This window comes from Mus musculus, chromosome X, assembly GCF_000001635.26.
Source record: "Mus musculus strain C57BL/6J chromosome X, GRCm38.p6 C57BL/6J".
In the NCBI taxonomy this organism is placed as follows: domain Eukaryota; kingdom Metazoa; phylum Chordata; class Mammalia; order Rodentia; family Muridae; genus Mus; species Mus musculus.
The window spans coordinates 159,833,788-159,857,271 of record NC_000086.7 but is presented as its reverse complement, the minus strand read 5'-3'; the positions used below and the strand labels follow the sequence as shown (position 1 = coordinate 159,857,271).

Here is a 23,484-nt window from a genome sequence, read left to right as displayed (position 1 = left end):
ATAAAGGCATGTACAGATAGAGGGGAAAATAGTTGTTAGCCAATCTACATGAGGAAATAAGCCTCAAAGATGGCAGCAGTGAGGCTTGTGCTAAATTCAGAAAGAGTGGGAGGTGGCCTAAGAATGTAGTAGAAAGGGTGTTTTAGTTGAATAAAAAGCAAGGAAATAAGGCAAAACTGGATGCAGGGGTTGGGTGTAGTGGGTATACTCAAAAGACTGAGGCAGGAGACTCACTTGAGTCATGAGCAGATGTTCACAATGTGATGTGGGCGGAAGCACACACACTAAGAAGGAGAGAGAGTAGCTTTAGGCCCACAAGCCAGCTAGGTAAGTTAGAGCCACTGTTATAGTAGTGTGTGGCTTATTCTTAAGACATCTGGTCACTAGGAAAAGTAAAGAGAGGTGTGATAATCCAATTTGGGGTGTTAAGAACGATGAAAAATGATGAAGAAACAAAAGGCTAAAGTAAAGAGACGGTGGCGAAGCAACACTGTCCTCTGCTTAAAGCCCTGAAACCATGCTTGCCTGGCTACAGCTCACAGCAGCTACAGGCACAAAAACAGTGACTGCAAACTGGTACAACTATGGCCGAAACATTTCCGATGTTGTGATGGTCTTGAGTCTATGTGTATGCATATCTGGAGTGCCAACCATATGCAAAACGACAACAGTTAAGTTCCCACTCAGAGGAGTTGGTCAGAGAGATGAGACCCAGGGTTCGGGGACCTGATGGAAAGGGTCAGAGAAGTTGTATTTTTCTGTGCTCTGCTGCTAGTGCCAAGACTTAGTGGCAAAATAATAGGTCTGTAATAGCTCTGAGCGTTTCACTTCTTGTGAAAACACCAGTCAATCTCCCATTTGAAAACTAAGACATTAAAAAAACCATATAGACACATGAGAAGCTCTTGACAGATAGAAGAACACCATCGTTTTCATCTGACAAATTTAAAGTAAATTGTTTAATCAAGTTTGACTCCAAAATTTTTTTCCCAGAATGTATTTCCAGAAAGCTTTCTGTTCTTCAGAGCACAGAAGGAAAATGAAGCAGCCTCAGTCCAAAAACAAATCACACTTAGAGCCATGATTTGCTGCATTGTTTTCAAGTAGAACCACAATCTTGAAAAAGAAAAAGAAAAAGAAAAAAAAGGAAAAGAAAAAGAAAAAGAGCCTAGAGTATGGAGTAGAGCACTATTGAGCCTTAAAAAGGCAATTCTGCTACCATAACATGAATGATTCTGGTGGTTATTATACTAGGTGAATTAAGCCAGTCATAAAAAACTAGAAAACGGGGGATAGAGGAGGGAGGGAGGGAGGGAGGGAGGGAGGGAGGGAGGGAGGGAGGGAGGGGAAACTCTGCTGTGTCTGTGGAGTCTACATCCATAGATACAAATGCTTCAGAGTTAACATACTTGGGAAAGGTACTGCCTCTGTGTTAAATCATCAGACCTTCTTCTTGTCATCAGTTGCTAAACAATGCAGTATAACAACTATTTATATTTTATATATGAGATGAACATCATAGATTTTTTTCCATTAGGGGGCAATTCCTATAAACAATCCCACCTAAATATCAAAGGATGACTACATTGTCTAATTCTATTTATTCTGTGGAGCTAGGAGTCCAAGCCTAACATTAAAGCACAATCCAAGCTATCTTCTTATCTATGTTATCTATATCTGCCTCAGTCTTAGGTGAAATAGCTCTATAAAAGATAATTTACTGATTCCATGAAGCCCTTCTTCAAATCTGGCTAATATTAAAGTAGTGCTGGCCTTAATGCTGTAAGATTCATTCGTTACTTACATCACTAGCTACACTAGTGCTAAAGAATAATGCACGTTTTAAAAATCATATGGGCTCCCCTAACTTACAGAAGGGCAGAGGGGATACATGTAGACTTGTTTGAGGACTGAGGACGTAGCGCAATCCCTAAAGTGCTTGTTGTGTAAGCAGGAGACCCTGAGGTCGACCCTCAGAGCTCACAGAGAAAGCCTGGTGGGGTTGTGCACACTTGTAATCCCAGTACTGGGGAGGCAGAAAACCAGGGGCTCACTGGCCAGCCAGTCTTGTTTAATCAGTAAGCTCCACATCCCTCTGAAATGCTGCCTCGAAAGCAAGGTGAACATCAATCCTAAGAAACAACACAGGAACTAGACCCCTGGTCTCAAGACACCCATGCACAATCATGTAGACACACAAAATATTTTAAAAGCCTTTCTGGTATTATTTTTAGATATTGCTTTGTACTATGAAAAATGAATTTAGGTCATATATGGATTGAAAATGGGAGTTTCCTGGTGGGGATGTACACAACGGACATGTCTTCTGTGTACATAGTAGCATACTTAGGAAGGTGACTTCAATATATCTCAAGAATAGAAATCCCAGTGGGGCATGTTGGAAACATGTCTGCAATTCTAACATTTGGGAGGTTGATGGAGGAGGATGGTAAGCTTGGGGCTAGCTAGAGCTACACAGAGTTAAAAGAAACACTGGGGGTGTAGAGAAGGCTCATCAACTAAAAGTGTACACTGCTCTTGTAAGAGGACCTGAGTTTGATTCCCAGAACTGATATCTGGTAACTCCCAATAAGTATAGCCCCAAGGGTATCTAATGCCTCACAGGTACCAGTAGTTACATGCATGTGCTGCGCACACACACACACACACACACACACACACACACACTTAAACACAGTAAAGTAAGTCATTAAAAATAACAAGGTACTGGAGATATGGTTCAGCAGTAAAGAGCAATAGTGGCTGCTCTTCCAAAGGACCCAGGTTGGATTCCCAGCACCTACAAGGTGGCTTAAAACATCTGTAATTCCAGTTTCAGAGGATCCAATATCTTCTGGTCTCTGTAGGTGCCAGGCACACATTGGTGCATATACATACAAGAAGGCAAAATGCCTATACACATAATTAAATACAAATAAAAATAGAAGAAACATCAAAATAAATAGTCAAGAAAAATGAAGGTTCTGTAAAGAGAGGTCGACTTAACTTAAAATCTGGGCATTCTAGTCATAAGTGAACAGGACATATTCAACAACGGGGCAAATCAAACCCATATTTTGTGCCTTCCCAGGAAAATGTCTTAGGTGGCAAAGACAGAAGTGCCCTCCCATGCCTGAGGAGCTCTCATTGTTCACAACCTTGGCTTTCTGACTACTTCTTTCTGTTTGTTTCATTAACTAGGATGATGACATGATGGGGGAGGGCTGCCCTGGGCAACCCTAAATCCTTCCAAGTGCCCCAGGCATTAGATAAGCTTAATATAATTAATACCTTTGTCAAACAGCCATTTACCATCCATCAGAAAATAGTCATAAAGTGGTGTTAGGGACATAATAATGAAACAAATAAACCAATCCTTTCTTTTGGCATCTAGTGGTAAGTTTTATACTGAGGAGAAATGGTCTCTAAAAGCAACTTCACTGGCTATGTGATCTTGGGCAAATTACTTCACTTCTCCATGTGCCAGTTTCCTCTTTTAAAACGAAGCCAATGATAAAAATGTTATGGATTTTTCTAGAAGGATACAATGACAGGTGTGTAACGTGCTTATGGTTAGATTTTGCTGAATTAAAAACTCAGTCTGGCCATACAGACTGCTCAAGAGCTAAACAGCTTGCCACACAAGTTCAAAGACTTAAGTTCTGATCCCAGAAACCCACATTAAATGCCTGGAAAGCTGGCAGTACTAGTCTCAGAAGGGGCAGATAGTGGTCCCCAGAGCAAGCCTCCTAGTAAGACTAACCATATTGGTGAGGTAGTTTGTTTGAGAGACACTGCCTCAATGAAGAAATTAAAGATCAATAGAAGATGATTCCCAACAGCAGCCTCGGGCTTCTACATGCATGTTCACACATGTGCACAAATACGTTCATACAAATATGTTTATACATATAGACACACACACATGAAAAATGGAAAAACCAATCATCAGAATACCTTTATGTGAATTCAACTTTGAAAGAGTGCTCTATTAGACAGTTTTTTCTCATAGTAGGCTAGCCACCCGTTCCTTTGCTTGGGGGTTAGAAAACAGCTTTTAGAAGACAGCCACAGAGCAAAGACAAGCCTAGAGGACACGGATAAATCTGGATGCTGGGAAGGGATTAAAAGTAGTATCTATTGGTACAGAGCTGCTGCTGGGAGATTAGTACAGGAGAGAGGAACTGAGGTGGGTCAAAGCCCACAACCCACAGACAATTCCTGTCAATAAAGGTGGCCCCTCCAGTGAGTGCTCAGAACAACATCCCAGAGGACCCTCCAAGTGTGTGTCCATGCCAGCTGCTTCTGGCTGCATCCAAACTGTTATCTACTGTTGATGATGGGAAAACAACAAGGCGTGTGTCTGGGGAAAACGGCCTGTTGTCTGAGAACAGAAAGCCTTTTATTGAGAGTTTTGGTACTCAGGAGCAAACACACCACCATAGAAAACTATCCCAAGCGATCTTTTTCAAAGTTTGGCACCCATTCTGTAATGGATGAGGAAATTCTAAATTACTGGACCAAACAGATACTCCTCCCAAGGTAACGGGCCAAATGAGACCACACACTCACATCGTACAGATTTTTAAAGCCACTTGGAAACTACTAGCAGATACTTAACACAAACCCTTGAATTCATAATCCTCTACCTGGATTGGCCATGCCTCACGCCAAAAGCCACACTGAAAGGCTTCTTTCAAGATTATCGAGGAGGCTGGTGAGATAGCTCAGTGGTAAAGCTGTCTGCTGCCATTCCTGATGACTGATGACTGAGTTCCACCTCCAAGACACATATAGTGGAAGGAGAGGACTGACTCCAGCAAGTCATCTACATGTGCACACATGCATGTGTATAAACACATGCGCACACACGCGCAAATGCACGCACACATATACACACACATGAGACAGAGAGAGACAGAGAGGGCATCAGCTAGAAAGTGCTGGAACACTTTCCAGATCGTATGCAGGATATCAGAAACTCAACAAAGCTTTTAAGCAATGCAGACTACTGTGTAACTCACCAGGCCCTGATTGTTGTCAAGGAAGCATTTTATCCTGACTTGTAATGTAGAAAATGTCAATATAACATTGATGGATCTACAGCCTTAAAACAGAACCTTGAAGGCCAGTGTGACCAAACCTGACCACATGAGTTTTACATGCTAGAAGGAGAGAACATACTCCTTCAAGTTGTCTTCTGATCTCCACACACATGCTATGCCAAGCATACCCCCACTCTCTCTAACACACAATAGGGGAGGGAAAGAAAGAAAGAACATGAACGTGTGAATACAAAATAAAATAAATAAATGTTCTTTCTTTTCTTTCTTTCTTTCTTTCTTTCTTTCTTTCTTTCTTTCTTTCTTTCTTTCTTTCTTTCTTTTCGTTTTTTTGAGACAGGGTTTCTCTATGTAGCCCAGGCTGTCCTGGAACTTTCTCTGTAGACCAAGCTGGCCTCAAACCCACAGAGATCCATCTGTCTTTGCATCCCTCCCAAGTGCTGGGATTAAAGGTGTATACCACCACTGCCGAGCTATGAGTGGAATTTTTTTAAAGTTTTCAAACAGGAGCTTGGGGGGTGAGGGTAGGGCTTGCTGGTACAGCCCCTGCTTAGTGTGTGTAAGGTCCTGGGCTCATCTCGGGTTCAAGCCCCAGTTGAACCACAAAAGTTCAACACCCAGTTCCACCACAAGAAGGAAACCAATTGGGCTCCCCAGCAGTTAAAGGGACATTTCTAGAAGGTTGTAGTGATGTGTGAAATTTTATAGATTGCTAAACAAATAAATAAAATTTTAAAAAAATATTCTTGTGTGTGGAGACAATTGTGTCTGATATGATCTCAACCAGTTAAAAATGTATGACCAAGGGTTGGAGAGATGGCTCAGCAGTTAAGAGCACTGACTGCTCTTCCAGAGGCCCTGAGTTCAATTCCCAACAACCACATAGTGGCTCACAACCATCTGTAATGGGATCTGATGTCATGTCTGAAGACAGCAACAATGTACTCACACATAAAATAAATAAAAAGTCTTTTAAAAAAAGTATGACCAAACAACTGAAAGCTAATATTTAAAAACAGTTAACAGTAGATGCCCTGGGGAAGTAAAATTATCAGTGCTTTTTGTTTCCTTATTTTCTAGTATTTCAAAAATCATTTTATAATCAGAAAAATGACGTTTTGAGAGGTACAAAAGCATGCGTTAAAATGGCTAAAAATTACAATCTCCCTCCCCACATTACTGATGTCTCTCTTGAAGGTCTGATTTGATTTCCAACTCCTCCTACCTAGTAGTCCCGTGAAGCTTTCATCTGTGTTTCACTTTCCTTCCAAGCCATTAGTAAGCATGCTGAGAGCGTCAGATGGAAAATGAATCATGATGGTAAATTGCAAGGCGCCACCCATATAGAAAACACTCGGGCATTTGTCATATCCTTCACTTACAGTTCTTCACTGACTCCTATCTTTAGTAACTAAGTGCATAATGTAGACTCATTTCTAATTAATGTTGTTCCAAATATTGGGACATTTTAACACGTTTTCGATGCCAAGAATGGGTTTCTTATTCATCTAAATAAAGTCACGAATTCCTTATATGTATTTCAGAAAAGGACTCTGTGTATAATCAAAGACCATGCTTACAGGGATGGCTCAGTGGTTACGAACACTTCCAGACATCCTGGGTTCGATTCCCAGCACCCACATAGTAGCGCTTAATAATTTGTAACTCCTCTTCCAGGGGTTCTAGAGCCCCACTCTGACCTCCACTGCCACCAGGCACACATATATTAATATGCATTAAGACATCATTAAACATTAATAATGCAAAACATTAATACACATGAAATAAAAATAAAATTTTAATCTTTCTAAAAAAGACAACTCTTACAGATTATTTCTGGTCTTTAAAGAAATATGGCTCCAAGTGATGACAAATATGATTAAATACAGGATTACCTACTACTGTTAGAAGTAGCTATTGTGGGCTGAAGGGATGGCTCAGAAGTTAAGAGCAGTGGTTGTTCTTCCAGAGGACCTGGGTTCAATCCCCAGTACCCACACGGCAGCTTATAACTGCCTGTAACTCCAGTTTCAGAAGATCCAGTCACTTCACATAGACACAAATGCAGGCAAAACATAGATGCACATGAAATAAAAATAAATCATTCAAAAAATTAGAAGTGGCTATTTATTGAGGAATATCCTAATTTTTACATTACATAGATTTCATAGACATTTTCATTTCTTTAAGAAACATTTCCAAGCCGGGTGGTGGTGGCGCACGCCTTTAATCCCAGCACTGGGGAGGCAGAGGCAGGCGGATTTCTGAGTTCGAGGCCAGCCTGGTCTACAAAGTGAGTTCCAGGACAGCCAGGGCTACATAGAGAAACCCTGTCTCAAAAACAAACAAACAAACAAACAAACAAACAAAAAAGGAAACATTTCCAATTAATTAACATGATCTTGTGCTTTAAAAAAAAACAAGACTGATTTACACTAAAATAGGATTCTACCTAGAGGTGAAAACAGTTTGAATAGATACATTTTTTTTCTTCTTAAAAAGTGTGTGCACACATGCACATGCAATGTATGTATGCTTATGACTGTGTGTGTTTGAATGACTGTATTTGGGAACATGTACACATATATGCAAGTATATGTGGCAACCAGAGGTTGATGTCATATATCTTCTAGGGCTCTCTACCTTTAATCATTTAGGTTTTTTTTTTAAGATTTATTATATATATATATATGAGTGTACTGTAGCTGTACAGATGGTTGTGAGTCATCATGTGGTTGCTGGGAATTGAACTCAAGACCTCTGCTTACTCCTGCCCTACTCGCTCTGCCCCACCCCGCTTGCTCGGGCCCTGCTCACTCTGGCCCAAAGATTTATTTATTATTATATGTAAGTACACTGTAGCTATCTTCAGACACACCAGAAGAGGGCGCCTGAGCCACCATGTGGTTGTTGGAGTTTGAACTCAGGACCTTCAGAAGAACAGTCAGTGCTCTTAACTGCTGAGTCATCTCTCCAACCCAATTATTTAGTTTTTTTTTTTAAGGTGGGGTCTCTCCCTAAACCTGGAGTATGTAGAATAGGCAATACTAGCTTACTAGTAAGCTTCAGATATCCTGTCTCCACTTGCCCAGTGGTACAGTGAATGCTAGGACTGTTGGATCATACCACCAAGCTAAACCCCCCACCCCCCAAACAAGCATGGTGAAGTCCTCATACTCTTGTGGCAAGTTCTCCATCAACTCAGCCACCTCTCCAGACTCTAATAAATACACATTTTACATATATATTGCATGTTACTTTTAAAAATATTTTAGGTATATAGTTATATAGCATATGTATATATACATACATTACATACATGTGAAACCAGAGGCCAGAGGAGGAGGTGAGAGTATTCCTTTAGTTCTCTCTACATTTTTGTTTGTTTGTTTTGAGACAGGATTTCTCTGTGTAGTTCTGGCTAGCCTCGAACTCACTCTGTAAACCAGGCTGGCCTTGAAATCAGAGATCTGCCTGCCTCTGCCTTTACCTCCATAGAACTGGGAGTAAAGAAAGGCTTGTGTTGCCCCACCTGGCTATTGTTTTTTTTTAAATATTTTTATTAGGTATTTTCCTCATTTACATTTCCAATGCTATCCCAAAAGTCCCCCATACCCTGCCCCCCACTCCCCTACCCACCCACTCCCACTTTTTGGCCCTGGCGTTCCCCTGTACTGGGGCATATAAAGCTTGCAAGACCAATGGGCCTCTCTTTCCAATGATGGCCGACTAGGCCATCTTTTGATACATATGCAGCTAGAGTCAAGAGCTCCGGGGTACTGGTTAGTTCATAATGTTGTTCCACCTATAGGGTTGCAGATCTCTTTAGCTCCTTGGGTACTTTCTCTAGCTCCTCCATTGGGGGCCCTGTGATCTATCCAATAGCTGACTGTGAGCATCCACTTATGTGTTTGCTAGGCCCTGGCATAGTCTTACAAGAGACAGCTCTATCTGGGTCCTTTCAGCAAAATCTTGCTAGTGTATGCAATGGCAAGGTCTTTCACTGTCCCTGAAGCTTGCTGTTTTGGCTAGACTGGCTGTGCAGCTAGGTCCCAGGGTCAGCCTATCTTCTCCCTCTGAGGCTGGAATTACAGACATGTGCAGCCATGCACGGGTTTTATGTGGGTACTAGGAATTTGAACTCCACAATAAGTGAGCTTACGCACTGAGCCATCTTCCGAGCCCCGTAAATGCACTTTAATAAAGATGTTTCTTTTGTTGTTTCTGGTCTTATAGAACAGAAGTTTAATATGATCCATGTTTGACTGTTTTTCACATTCATTCATCATTTCATCCATTTAACATCAATTTAACAGCAAATATGAGGAGGGAGAAGACAGATCTCTTAAAGCTGTAAATGCTAAGAAGCCTGAGTTTTAAGCAAATTAGATCCTTACCATATGAGCAAATGGTAAATGTTTTACCACTCGTTTTGCAAGTTTTAATTCTCCTGTGCTAAAATGTTTCCCCCTCTCTCCCTTCTTTATCTATAACATATACAAAAACACCAAACCACACAACACATGAATGAAGAAAACATGAAATCACTAATTTTACACACGTGCTTTTCTCAGCTGGCTATGCTACTTTTAAATTTGGTTTTTATTTTAATTTTTAGACAGACTCTCATTGTGTAGTCAGCTAGCATGGAACTCACTGTAGATTGGGATGCCCTCAAATTCAGAGATCTACCTGCCTCTGCTTCATGAGTACTAGAATTAAAAATATGCATCACTATGTTTTTTCCTTTGGAGATGGGGTCTCATGTAGCCCAGGTTGGCCTTAAACTAGCTATGTGGTAGAGGATGACCGTGAGGTCTGCTACTGGGATCACAAGCATGGACCAACATGTTGGGTTCTGTTACTTTTTAAGGAACATTTTTAAAGGATCAAAAGACAAGACAATGTATCTAGTAAAATATGTCCATTGATGTGTTTTCTCTTCTTCACTGATTCCCTGTCCTTTTCTGTCACAATGGAGAATGCTTGCTTCAATGTTTGCTTGTGTGCTCCCAGAGCAGCAATTCCTCTTTGTGCCTTTCACAAAGACGTGCTATAGGCTCCTCACAGGGCAAACACAATACAGATTCATGGAAAACGGTGACAAAAGAGGACAATGACCAGGAATGATACTTTTTGAATGAACAATAGATTCATCACTTCTGGGTTATTCTATTATATTTAGTATGATTCTGGCAGATGAGATTAATCCCAATTTTACAGGGATTTTCAGCGAACTTTCTACATCCTTATCCCCATAGCACAACAAAGTGAGTTTATTAACCCTCACCACTAGCCTGATCACCATGGTTCGAATTACAGGGTTTCTTTTTCTGCCATTAGTGGAATCAGGGACCAGTATCAAGCTCTGGGAAGTCTAATTTCCTCATAGACATTGCTTAGCCAACTCTCTTTGCTGTAATGACTAAGTTTTGTCCATAACTCTTGATACCTAGTATTTGGTTGAAGCTAGTTTTCATTGGGGCTGGAGAGATGGCTCAGTAGTTAAGAGCACTTGCTCCTCTTATGTTGGACCCAGGTTCAGTTTCCAGCACATATGTGTGGCTCACAGCCATCCAGAACTCCAGTTCCAGGGCATCTGATGCCATCTATAGGTAACAGGCACAAATATGATGCATATACACATGCAGGTAAAATACTCACAGACATAAAATAAAATATATAAATCTCAAGAAATCTTTGAAAAAAAAAATCCCAAGTTTTTATTTACTGCCTGTCTCATAGCTCCTCAGAATCTATCTGGCCTCTTTGTCATCAACTCAATTCCATGGCAAGGTCAACTACCATAAGATTTCACAGAGTTGGGACAGACAAAATTCAAAGTTTGCTTACACACTGCTTTAGAGCCCATGAAGCCATTTTTTATTATAATACTTAGAAACTTAGTGATCCACTCATGACCTAGATGCCTCTCTCAGCCACCCAACTTTCTTAAAACCTCTTTTCATCTCTACCCAGACAACTCCTGCCCTCTTGGGCATAACAATTTATGACTAAAGGTCACAAAAACCTCTTTTGAACTCTTTTTTCTCTGCTTCTAATGATGCTTAAAAGTAAAGGGGTTGATAGGTTAGAAGCAAAATAAATTCATTATAAAATCAGATATGTGAGGCATATGGGGCAGCTGGCTCTTCCAGTGCAGGAGCTAGACAGAGATTAAGTATTGTGCCTAGAAGAAATCTGTGAACTTCTCTAGGACCTAAAACCATGATACCTTTAGCATCATCACTTCATTGATTATCAGCTTTTAGTCATAGCCTAGAAAAGGCACCCAAGAGAAGTTGTTTCCTGTTGGAAAGTGAAAATAGCCCTGACTAAGAAGGCAAAATAAAAAGAACAGACCAAACAGATGCTACCAAAACAAATGGAGCAAAACATTAAAATCACTGGTGAATGAAAATGCTTGGCTAGTGAAAGAATAAGAAAAACAAGGAGTAAATGCGTCCTTTCCACCTCTAAGTTCCTCATTCCTTTGTTCATACATGAACAAAGCAGAACTACAACTTTGAAGCGATACAGACCTCAGTTTTCTGCCTTCACATTCCCAAACTGTGACTGTTGGGTTTCTACAAGTGCAAGGAGAAGTTTAATGGAGGAAACACTTCAGACTCATAGGCCTCATTAAATAGCTTTAAGGATGACCTTTTTGATAAAAGGGAGCCATTTACAGAAATTCTGGTGCATGAGTTGTTGATGAATTGTTATTTTTTAAAGTTGACTGTGGAGTGCCTATTGGAAGTACAGAAGTATAGAATAGCAGCTTATGCTGCTATTCATGGCTGGAGCACACATTTATTTGAGGATCTGGCTTTCAACATGGAGAGCCTGAGCTAAGGAAAAAAATTTGTACCAATTAAATGGGCTTCAATGCCACAAAGAAATATAAGACAAGTTGCTGAGTAACTGAACTCTGCAATTTACATTTGTTAAAACATTTGTTGTGAGAAAACACAACACAATTCAGCTAAAGTCAGTGGAATAGAATGCTGGGTTTTCTTTCTTTCTCCCTCTCTCTCTTTTTTTTTATAGCATTGGATATATTTCATCTACTGAGTCCCAGTTGGTCAGAATCTTATTTTACAACTAGTCGAGAATATTTTTAAAAATCAGGTTAAATAAAAAGTATGATCATTTCAATCGACAGCCAGACAAGTGCATGACGTTGAATATCAAAAGCAACTACCAACCTCAAGAATAAATACTATAAAAAATCATTAGTGTCAGTAAAGAACAAAGAAGACAGAATATTTACCAATAGTTCTGTACATCCTATTGAAAAACATCAATCAGCATATATAAATAATTCAACCAATACTTTATAAAAAAGGAAGGACTGCTGTTTCTTATTCCTGAGCAATTCTATATAATAGAAAACAAGAGAAAAATCAACCATATAGCTAACTTTTTCCACAGAGGAAATCACTTAGAATTAACAAAAGAATACAGAAGAAATTTTAACCTTCAAAGTGAGGGAGCTAAACTACATGAAAAGCAGGAATTCAGCCAAGTACTTGGATACTACTACCTTTGTGTTTCTTCAGGGAGTGTGGAAGACAGGTTCTTCCTTCAAGCACTCTGCAGTCTTTTGCAGTTGTGCAAACAGCTGGTTAATGATAACTTCGAGGCAGAAGACCTTTTCCCTGACCCTTTAACTCTCCAATTATTAGATGAAAAGAAAGTGTTGTCCTTTTCTTCTCATGATGGCAAACAGACACATGTTAAACACCTGACATTTGTAGGATAAAGGCCATCAAAATCAAAACAGAAGCAGAAAGTAGTATGGACAAGTGAGGATGTGGAAAACCCAGAACCATGTGGATGGCTGGTGAGAACGGAAGGTGGTACCTCCTCTGTGGAAAGCACCATGAAAGTTCCTCAATACTTTAGCATTAGAATCATCACAAAATCCAGCAAATAAATTCATAAAGACAGCCGAACGGAGTTTCCCAACAGTTTAGGGGAGGGTGTTTTTTATGGGACGAGTTTGGCAGCATGTAAACACTCTAGAGACTAATAGTGGGCTGGAAGCCTGATGCCATGAACGGAATTAATGCCACAATTGCTTTATAGAACACTCTGAAGTCGTTGGGATTTTTAGTTTGGTTTTGCTCTGTGTTTGAGACACAGTTTATCTCTGTAGCTCAGGCTGGTCTGGAACTCACCACAGAGACCAGACTTACCTTGAATTTATGGAGATCCTTCCTGCCTTTGCCTGTGCAATGCTGGGATTACAGGTGTCTACTACCACACTCAGTTGGCAAAAGCTTTTCAGGGTTATTTCCACTAAGAAGTTACGCTAAGTATGAAGGATTACAAAAACTGAACTTTTTATTCCACAGGTAGTCAAGAAACAATATTTTCAGGTTATTTTCCTTTAGAACAAAATTAATGTCAGATCAGTCATTAAAACTGGAAATTTCTCCTTTCAAAATTCAGCTTAAGGAGCCAAGCATGGTACTCACTGATAAGTGGGTATTATCCCAGAAACCTAGAATACCCAAGATACAACTTCCAAAACACAAGAAAATCAAGAAGGAAGACCAACGCGTGGATACTTCATTCCTCCCTAAAATACGGAATAAAATATGCATGGAAGGAGTTGCAGAGACAGTTTGGAGCTAAGACAAAAGGATGGACCATCCAGAGACTGTCCCACCTGGGGGTCCATCCCATAATCAGCCACCAAATGCAGACACTATTGCCTATGCCAGCAAGATTTTGCTGAAAGGACCCTGATATAGCTGTCTCTCGTGAGGCTTTGCCAGTGCCTGGCAAATATAGAAGTGGATGCTCATAGTCATCTATAGGATAGAACACAGGGCCCCCAATATAGGAGCTAGAGAAAGTACCCAAGGAGCTAAAGGGGTCTGCAACCCTATAGGTGGAACAACAATATGAACTAACCAGTACCCGACAGAGCTCGTGTCTCTAGCTGCATATGTAGCAGAAGATGGCCTAGTTGGCCATCATTGGGAAAAGAGGCCCCTTGGTCTAGCAAACTTTATATGCCCCAGTACAGGGGAACACCAGGGCCAAGAAGTGGGAGTGAGTGGGTAGGGAAGCAGGAGGTGGGGGAAGGGGTATAGGGGACTTTTGGGATAGCATTTGGAATGTAAATGAAGAAAATAGCTAATAAAAAAAAGTGGGGGAAAAAAAGGAGTCAGGCATGGCAAATTCATAATCCCAGAATACAGGAGAATGCATGTGTGTGTGTGTGTAACATTATTGGATTTTTGTTTGTTTGTTTGAGATGAGAACTTGTAGCTTAGGCTGACTTGGAACTATGTAGCCCAAAGTGGATTCAAATGTATGGAAATTCTCCTGCTTAAACCTCCTGAGTGCTGGGACTGCAGATGTGAGCCATCATGCAGAGCCTAAGAAAATACTTAGTTTTTAATATTAAGGGTATGGAAAGTTATTAAACAAAAAAACAATCTAAACAGTTATCAAGTGAAGTCTAGTTCAATAAATGGTATTTTGTATTCTTCTGATGGTTATTTTTAATGGTTATACCTTAAAAATACGGTGTAGTTATCTAACAGGAAAAAAGTGAGCCATGGCATATTAAATTTTCCAAACAGCAAGTCAGTGCACATGGAGGCAGAGGCAGTCGGATCTCTGTGTGCAAGGCCAGCCTGGTCTACAGAGTGAACTCTAGGACAGGCAGGGCTACAAAGTGAAACCCTGTCTTGGAAAAACCGAACAAAGAAAAACAAAAACAAAAAAATTAAGTTTTCAAGACAGGAAGCATGTACTATACCCCTGTTATTGTAAGAATAGCAAATGATTGTACCCTACATGCATATTCAGGCTCAGAAAAAAAAATCTGGAAAAATACACATAAAAACTGTTAATTATAATTTCTCCAATAAGAGACTAAGAACAGTCTCTAGTTCTTCATATACTTCAACCGTGAGCTAGTATTTTTAACTATTATCAATACTACAAAGAATTCTTGACATGAGAGAAGCAACAGTGCTATTTAGTTTTTGATAGACAGATGGACTCAGAAAGCACTCTCCTACAGTGAGGTAGCTTATCTCCTTAAAAACAAGACAGAAGGGTTAGGGTCAGCAGGTTACCCTAACTTTGTCATCTCTAGGGCCTTGCCAGAGGGCCAGATAAGCTCCCAATGGACTGCAAATTGCTCAGTCTTCCCAGTCAGTACTTTACAACTTAAAGGGCTCTCACCATTTCCTGGGGCTAAGTTAAACAACTAAGTCTGGGTTCTTCCTTTACAAGTCAAAAGGTATAGAAGGACCAGGAAAGAAGAAGAGGGCAATGGAACCACCAAGAACAAAGCATAATGACATAAACATATGAAGAGGCCAAGAGGAAGCCCATTACTTAGCTTTAGGATCTGAGAAAATTAACAACAAATGAACTTAGAAAAATTCCATATAGAAGACCAGACAATTTCAGACAGCTTTCCCTAGTGGATCCTCCCAAGCTACTACAAATTAACTTTATTCTCCTCAATACCTGAAGCTCTCTCATATATCTGGCAGTCTTCCTAAGCAAGCCAACAGATGCTGTTCAAAGAAAACGAAAACTTTCAAAAGACTCTTGTACTCTTAAATAATGTGCTGAGACAACTAGCTTCATTCTTGCCACATTATTTTCCCTTTAAAAGAACGTTTCAAAAAATTTAAGTTAAAGCCAATAGAAAAGATATAAAGGATCATATTTTGCAGACTTCGTCTCTTCCCTAATTTCTTTTTTTTTCTTTCAGTGAGACACACAGGGACACAGAAGACACACAATAATCATAAGCCTTTACTTATCCTGTGGTTTCTTTAGGGAATTTTATTTTGTGTCTGGAAAATAACAGACTTCTGCTTTTAGGAAGACAAATAATAAAGGACTCAGAGAAACATGACCACCTTAGTTTAACTTTTAGAAAAGCAAGTAATCCAAGCTTCCTCTATGTGAGTACACACATATAAATGCTCAGCCCTACAGAAGAAAGCAGGGCTCTTCATCTCTAAAAGCACTACTCACAGTTTCTTCATTCACAAGGAAGACTCCAAATGTTTGTGAACCCCACCCCCGGGGGTGCAATGCTCCACAGCTGGCTTGTTCTGGGGAGATGTTCTTTTCTCCTAAACTAACCTGAAGAGCAAGCTAGATTTGTTGACTGCACAAACATCTGTAATTGCTAAACATCTCTGTGACATGGTGTAACAGTTAGTTACTGCTTGTGCAGACTGCCCATCTAAATTACTCTCTGCTGTATGAGCACATGAAAACTAAGGAACAAAGAAATTGGAAACATCTGTAAAAATTAATGGCCAAATGGACCAAAGCCTTGGGGTGGGATGGGGGGGGGGGCGTCAAAAACAAGCTAGATAGCTCCAGTAGAACATTCGAATTTAGAAAACCACCCTTCCATGGGAAAGGTTCTTTCTGAATACATCCAAGAGTGACCCCCCCTCCGCTGTGGGATTCCAGCTAGCCCAAACATCATCATTTTAACACCCCATGTAAATACAGATCAAGGCCTCTATAAAATGCTATAGATAAGATAAAAATTTAAAGGCTCTATTTCTTCTCTAAAGGAAAAAAGAAAGAAATACCTCTTCTCCCATCTTGCAGCCAGCTTCGTCTCTTCAGTTTGTAAAGGTCCCAGAACTACCCTGAAATCCTCCCACTTCCTTCAAACAGCCAAAGGCGCGGAGCCTGAGGACCCAGCCTAATCCTGAGTCATACTTGGGACCAAATGAGGAATAGGGAGAACAAAGCTTGCATTTGTTTATGGTTCAGGAAGCTGGGGCCGAATCATAGCTTGGGTGGCTTCTCCAGAAGTCCTCCTCCCTCGCCTACATCCCTGCCGTAATATAGGTTGCCTCCCAGTGCCCAAAGGTGTGACCACACACACGGACAAGGAACTAACTGAGAGTATTTGTTGGCAAGACCCAGTGACCACTTGTGTGTGTAGTATCTGTATGTGTGTGTGTGTGTGTGTGTGTGTGTGTGTGTGTGTGTTTTAAATGCCAGAGGGGAAATAAAAAACTATCTTTCAACAGATTATATGCCTGGGGAGTTGGGGATATATAAAATATGGTGTGTTACAAAAAGTACAAACACTTTTACAGAAATAAAATTAGTCATACTACACAAAAATTTAAAAAAAAAAAAACCCTAAAGGGGAAATAGCACTGACTTTATGGCTACGTTCCCCTCGGGATACATCATGTCATCAGAAATATCCCAACAGTCTGGAATGAAGTATTTAAACATCAATCTTGTTCCCCCCTAAATGAGAAACCATATGAATCACCATTTTAATGACTTCAGAGTCCAGTGATAAAGGGTTCAAAACTCTGGAGCCAGAACATGATATAAAGGTTACAAGTAGGTCATTCCCAAGCTATATAATCTTGAACAAATTAAATTTTGTTCACCTTAATTCCCTTATCTATAAAATGGGACTAATGGGACAGCGCATGTGCAAGGTTCTAGGTTCAATTTCAAGAACCGCAAAAGAGTCATCACCGTAGCCACAGACCTACTTGGTTGTCTAGGCGACTAAATGATGTACAGAAGACCAAATGCTTACAGAAGAATCTGGCACACAGGAAGTACCATATTAGCTACTATTACCAGTTCAGGACTTCACAAATCAACAGTATCTTTTTCTTGCCATGTTTCTTGTATTCTTAGACCTTGATGTCCTGTGCAGTTAGTTATGAACCATGGCTAATTTTTAAGTCTTTTAATTAAACTAACTTAAAAATAATATAGTCTGTACTTACTAACTGCCTGCACTGTGGCCAACCCTTTAAATGAGATGCCGCCTCAGTCCTCAAGAAAGGTATAATCTGAGTAAATATGACACAGATCTGTTTATATACTACATACCTAAAACAAAGGTGGGGGCTACTTCTGGGTGTGAATGACAGATGTGATGCAAGTGCTAGGGAATTAGCATTTGGAATGCAGATAAGAAATCACCTTATCAAAACCTAATTAGGATGAGAAAGAACAGACCTGGCTGCCCAGAGGGATTTCAATTCATTTCTTTAGACTCTCCTCCCCCAGTAAAGTACAGCATAACTCCCCATTGGGTTTTCAGAGTGACTTCTTCCAAAAGAGTTTAGAATGGAAAGAAGGCAGAATGAAATAAAACAAGACAAGGAACCTTCCCAGGGGACAAAACTGTCCAAGCTCACCTCAGTCAAGGTGACCAAAGTCAACATTGAAAATGAAGTTACTTTGATATCATGAGCCCTCCGCATCTGATGTCACATGAATGAGCCTCCATCATGAGAAAACCTTCAGACAAATGGCCAATTGAACATTCTACAAAACTCAAAATTGCTAAGGTCACCAAAACAGGAGGAATCTTAGGAGTTAGGGTGATTAAATACAATGCAGAATCCTGAATGACACCCTAAAATTAAAGAAAAGGGACAATGAATAAAAACTAAGGGTACCTTAAGGGGTCTGTAACCCTATAGGTGGAACAATATGAACTAACCAGTACCCCCCAGAGCTCCTGTCTCTAGCTGCATATGTATCAGAAGATGACCTAGTCGGCCATCAGTGGAAAGAGAGGCCCATTGGTCTTGAAAATTTTATATGCCTCAGTACAGGGGAATGCCAGGGCCAAGAAGTGGGAGTGGGGGGAGAGGGGAGTGGGATGGTTGGAGGATTTTTGGGGTAGCATTGGAAATGAAAATGAAGAAAATACCTAATTAAAAAAATAATACTACTAATAAAAACAGGGTACCTGAATAAAGTTAGGGCTTTAATTAATAACCACCTAGTGGCATTGGCTTATACATTGCAACAGATATAATATGAATAGAAGCTGCTAACAATTGTGAGAGCTCTGCATGGGGTATGTAGAAATTCCGGTATTACTTTACCACCTCTCTGTAAACCTAAAATTATTCTACATGAAGAGCTAATTTAAAAACTAATTAGAAAAGCAACAAATTAAAAGGCGGACATGGTGGCATAAGTCTGTAATTGCAGTACTTAGAAAACAGACAGGAAGCTGAGGAGTTCAAGGCCATCTATAGCTTCATAGTGAGCTATAGGTCACTGTGGGCTACATGAGACCCAGTATCAAAGGATTTAAATAGATAAATACTAATTAGGGCAGGTAGGTGTGCACAACACCACACACCTATAGTCTCAGCATTTGGAGAGTGAGGCAGGAGGATTATAGGAGTTCAGGGCTAGCCTGGACTCATAGTGAGTCTGAATCCAACCTGGGCAACATGACAACTTATTTCAAAATAACAACGATAACAAAAAAAAACTAATTGGGAAGATGAATTTGTTGAAATGCATAGGTGTTATTTATACATATACACAATTATATGGGTGCATACACAAATGCAAATGTATTTAAACAATACCCTCCTAACTTATCCCCCGCTCCCCACCCCCATGGCTAGTTCATCTATGAGCAAAGACAATAGAATGCTGACTCTTGGCTTTCTGGTTCCCCAAACACACAGAACAATTTTCTTTGAAAGAAAATTTGGCTCATCTGTCAATTCTGCTGCCAACCGTGCCAATGGCAGCCTGGCTGCAAGTGTGTGCATGAGGTGGGCCCATCTGCCCCTTTCCAGGAGCTACTAGAAGCTCCTGGTGCCTGGCCAATTAGTCATCAACCACAGAGCCCTGGGCTGGCAACTCTGCCAGCTACTTCCTCTTCAATCTCTAGTCCACATTCTCAGGCACCTCCCTAGTTATCTCTCTAAAGTGCACAACTGAACTCCTCCACCAACATGCCAGCCCACCCAGGGAAAGCAGACTGGCAAACTCCTGTGGAAAGAGGCACCAGCTGCCTACCACCATCACAACCTGACCCTCCCTGAGCTCCGGCCCAATCTACCTATTTGCCCCTTCATTGTAATCATGCTTTCTCCCGATCCACACACATACCGTCAATCCTGTGACTTCCCATCATTTTTGAACACTCTTTTCCTTGAAAATATCTTTAGATACTCCCTTACTTTTCAGCATCCCAGGAAATTCCCTTCTGCCCGATTCTCACAGCAACTATGGACACAACTCTGCTAGTCCTTCTCCCTGCCTTATATGGTCCTTTATATATACAAGTTTCTCAGATCAAGGGACAATCTACCCAGGCATGGAGGTATATGCCTGTAATCCCAGAAGTTGGAAGGTAGAAACAGGAGCATCAACAGTTCATTATCATCCCCACCTACATAGTGGGTTAGAAATGAGCCTAGGGTCCATGGTAGCCTGTCTCAAACAAAACATAAATAAAAGGTTTTGAGACAATCCATGGTATCAGATGAGAAACCTAGAAATAATGACTGAGCCAAAGTATGACTTTGGTAAGAAGTGTTAAATACCAATTACCTAGATCATATCTACCTGACTCCTAATCAATAATCATCCGGGCAAACAAACAAGGAAAACCACTCTATACCTAATCTATAACTACAACATCTAGGTCAATTGTTTCTCCACTTTCATAATGCTGTGATTCTTCAATACAATTTGCCATGTTGTGGTGAGCTTCTCCAACCAGAAATTTATTTTCATTGATACTTCATTACTATAATTTTGCTAATGTTTATGAATCATAATATAAATATCAGATATACAGGATATGATATGTGCGGGATAGGATATCCACAGGTTGAGAACCACTGATCTGCATATACCACTCAGCTGATTGCTTTTGATGTGGATTGTCACCCATTCAGTCAGTCAGTCATAGAGAAATCTCAGGGTGCCACTGATGATCTGTACAAGAAATTTGGTGATGCTTCAGTAAATGAATACCTGAGGCAATTAATGAATAAATGGAAAGGGAATTTTCAGCTACACCACAAGCCCAGCAGGAGCACAGTGAGCTTTAGAGTTCTAACTGGATTAAGACAAAAGAGGGTCTTCACTTATCTTGTCAACAAACATTTACTGAAGACCAATGATACATAGTAGTTTTAACAATTTTTTTTCAAGGAATTGTAAATAGAGTGGTGACTAATGCAGACAAGGTCCCAAATTATGGCATTTACATTCTAGTGGCTGACATTTAAGACTTGGTAATATGAAACAAACAGTTGCCACAAATATAGCAAAATTCGAGTCTACTTTTTGGAGTTTCAAATCTTCCATAATCAAGATTTAAAAAAAAATGTCAGGCTGGAGAGATGGCTCTGTTGCTAAAGTGTTCGCCATGCAAACAAGAGGAATTCCTAGCACTCAGGTAGAACCAGGCACAGCAAGGTGAACCTATAATCCTGGTGCTGGGGAGGTACAGGCAGAGAGATCCCGAAAACCCATTGGCCAGCCAGTCTAACCAAACTGATCAGCTCCGGGTTCAGTGTGAGACCCTGGCCCAACAACTGAGGTGGAAGCTAGGCAAGGAGGCATTTGCCTTTTCACCCTAGCACACGGGGAAGTAGAGAAAAGCAGATTGCTGGGAGCTGGGAGCTAACCTGGTCTACAGATTGAGTTCCAAACCAACCAGAGCTACACAGTGAGACTACTTTAAAATAAGACTGAAGAAGACACATGGCAAATGAATTTATACACTACATGAAATCTCTCTCTCTGCAATGGTCCTGGAAAAGGTAACTATTCCTTTCTAGTAAAAAAGAACCTTAACTACGTGATTATTATATGATAAGTACTTTTCTAATCATTATACACATTTACTTAATCCTCGTGCTACCCGTAAGTGACAAATCATCTTGTTATTCTAATTTTAAAGATGAGGAACAGAAAGCTCTGAGTCACTAACTTGCCTTCTAAGGAAGCAGAGTTAGGATTTGAACCTGTCCTATCTGACCTGGCTGTTTAATAGCGTATGTGTGTGTGTGTGTGTGTGTGTGTGTGTGTACACTTTGACTTTAAACTCACTATGTAGCTGAGGGTGATCTTGAACTGTGTACCCTATAGCCTCCACCTCCAGGTAATTGACTTCTAACCATGCAGGAACACAGCTGGTTTACACAGTGCTGAGGATCGAAGCCTCGGCTTTCTGCACGCTGGGCTCTAGCTCCAGTCTGTAGAAATACAATAGTAAGAGCTCCTGAGACTGTGGCTCTTGGTAATGATCTGGCTGCGGTTAAAGATTTCTTGGAAAATACATTAGGCTGAGTGTTTCACAAAGTACACGTCGAGCATACATAAATAGCAGAAAACATCCAACCTGTCAAAAAAATAACCCTCGGGAGAGAGAGATGGCTCAGTACTTAAGAGCACATATTGTTCTTCCAGAGGACCAGAGTTTTATGCCCTTTATCAGGTGCCCTACAACCACATGTCACTCCACCTCCAGAGGATCTGATATGCTCTTCTGACTTCCAAGGGCAACTGCACTCACACAGGGAACATGGCTTGCTTGCACACACAGGCACACACACACTTAAATAATAATAATCTTTTAAAAACTGTAACATTGTTTCCCATTCCTTACCAACCCCCCTTTCCTTTTCCTAGACAAGGAAACATGGATACAATGGGAATAAATAAACTGAAGTCTAACAATCCCATATGTTTCACTTAACCAGTAAGCATCATAATACCATCTGCTCATTGAAAGCCACAGAGTTTGCAATCACTCTAAAGATGTCATATAATCATATCTTTCCATCCAACTGAGGAATATTCAATAATCTAAGTCTTAGATGAGTTTTTTTTTAAATCTTACCCAGTTGTGTTTTATTAGCCAAAGAATATATTAGCTCCTGGGCCTCACCAGAGCTTATTTCTCTTCAAAGGATTGGAGATTATGATTGTTTGAATGACAAAAGTCCTTATAGACTCATATATTTGAATCCTTGGTCCCCAGTTGGTAAAACTGTGTAGAAAGGATTAGGAGGTGTGGCATTGTTGGAGGAGTTGTGTCACTTGGGATAGGCTTTGAGGTTTCAAAAACACACATCATTTCCAGTTAGCTTGCTCTGTTTCCTGCTTGAGGATCAAAATGTAAACTCCCAGCTAGTACCCAGCACCATGTCTGGCTGACTGCTGTCACCTTCCCCAAAAGGATGCTGAAGGATTTTCCCTCTAAACTTTAAGCCCTAAATAAACTCTTTCTTATGTAAGTTGACTTGGTTGTGGTGTCTTGTCACAGCAATAGAAAAGGAACTAACAAGCATGGAGATTTCTTCTTTTAAAATTTTTAATCAAGAGAGAGAGAGGGGAAAGAGAGAACATTTTGTGTGTGTGTGTGTGTGTGTGTGTGTGTGTGTGTGTATGTATATATATATATATATATATACACATATACATACATACAAGTGCCGTAGCATTGTATAGAGGTCAGGGGACAGCTGGTGGGAGTAAGTTTTGTCCTTCCACCTTGGGGATCCTGGGGACCAAACCTGGGTCACTAAGCTTGATGGCAGGTAATTTTACCTGCTGAGCAATCTTCTTGGCCCCAGATCTCTTATTTACA

General features: G+C 40.4%; 1 protein-coding gene across 18 annotated transcripts in view; it reads right to left on the bottom strand.

Annotated features, from left to right (window-relative positions):
- Nucleotides 1–23,484, bottom strand: part of Sh3kbp1 (SH3-domain kinase binding protein 1) — a 349,029-nt gene that overhangs the window by 118,649 nt on the left and 206,896 nt on the right. Inside the window, exon 1 of one of the 18 annotated variants that reach the window (NM_001135728.2) lies at nt 16,661–16,804. The exons of 16 other annotated variants lie outside the window; for them this stretch is intronic. In NM_001135728.2, coding sequence (NP_001129200.1) covers nt 16,661–16,672 — 12 coding nt within the window. In that variant the 5' untranslated portion in view covers nt 16,673–16,804. Of the gene's footprint in view, nt 1–16,660; nt 16,805–23,484 lie in introns of those variants that run through there. One more of the 18 variants, XM_006528932.3, reaches the window with a different exon arrangement.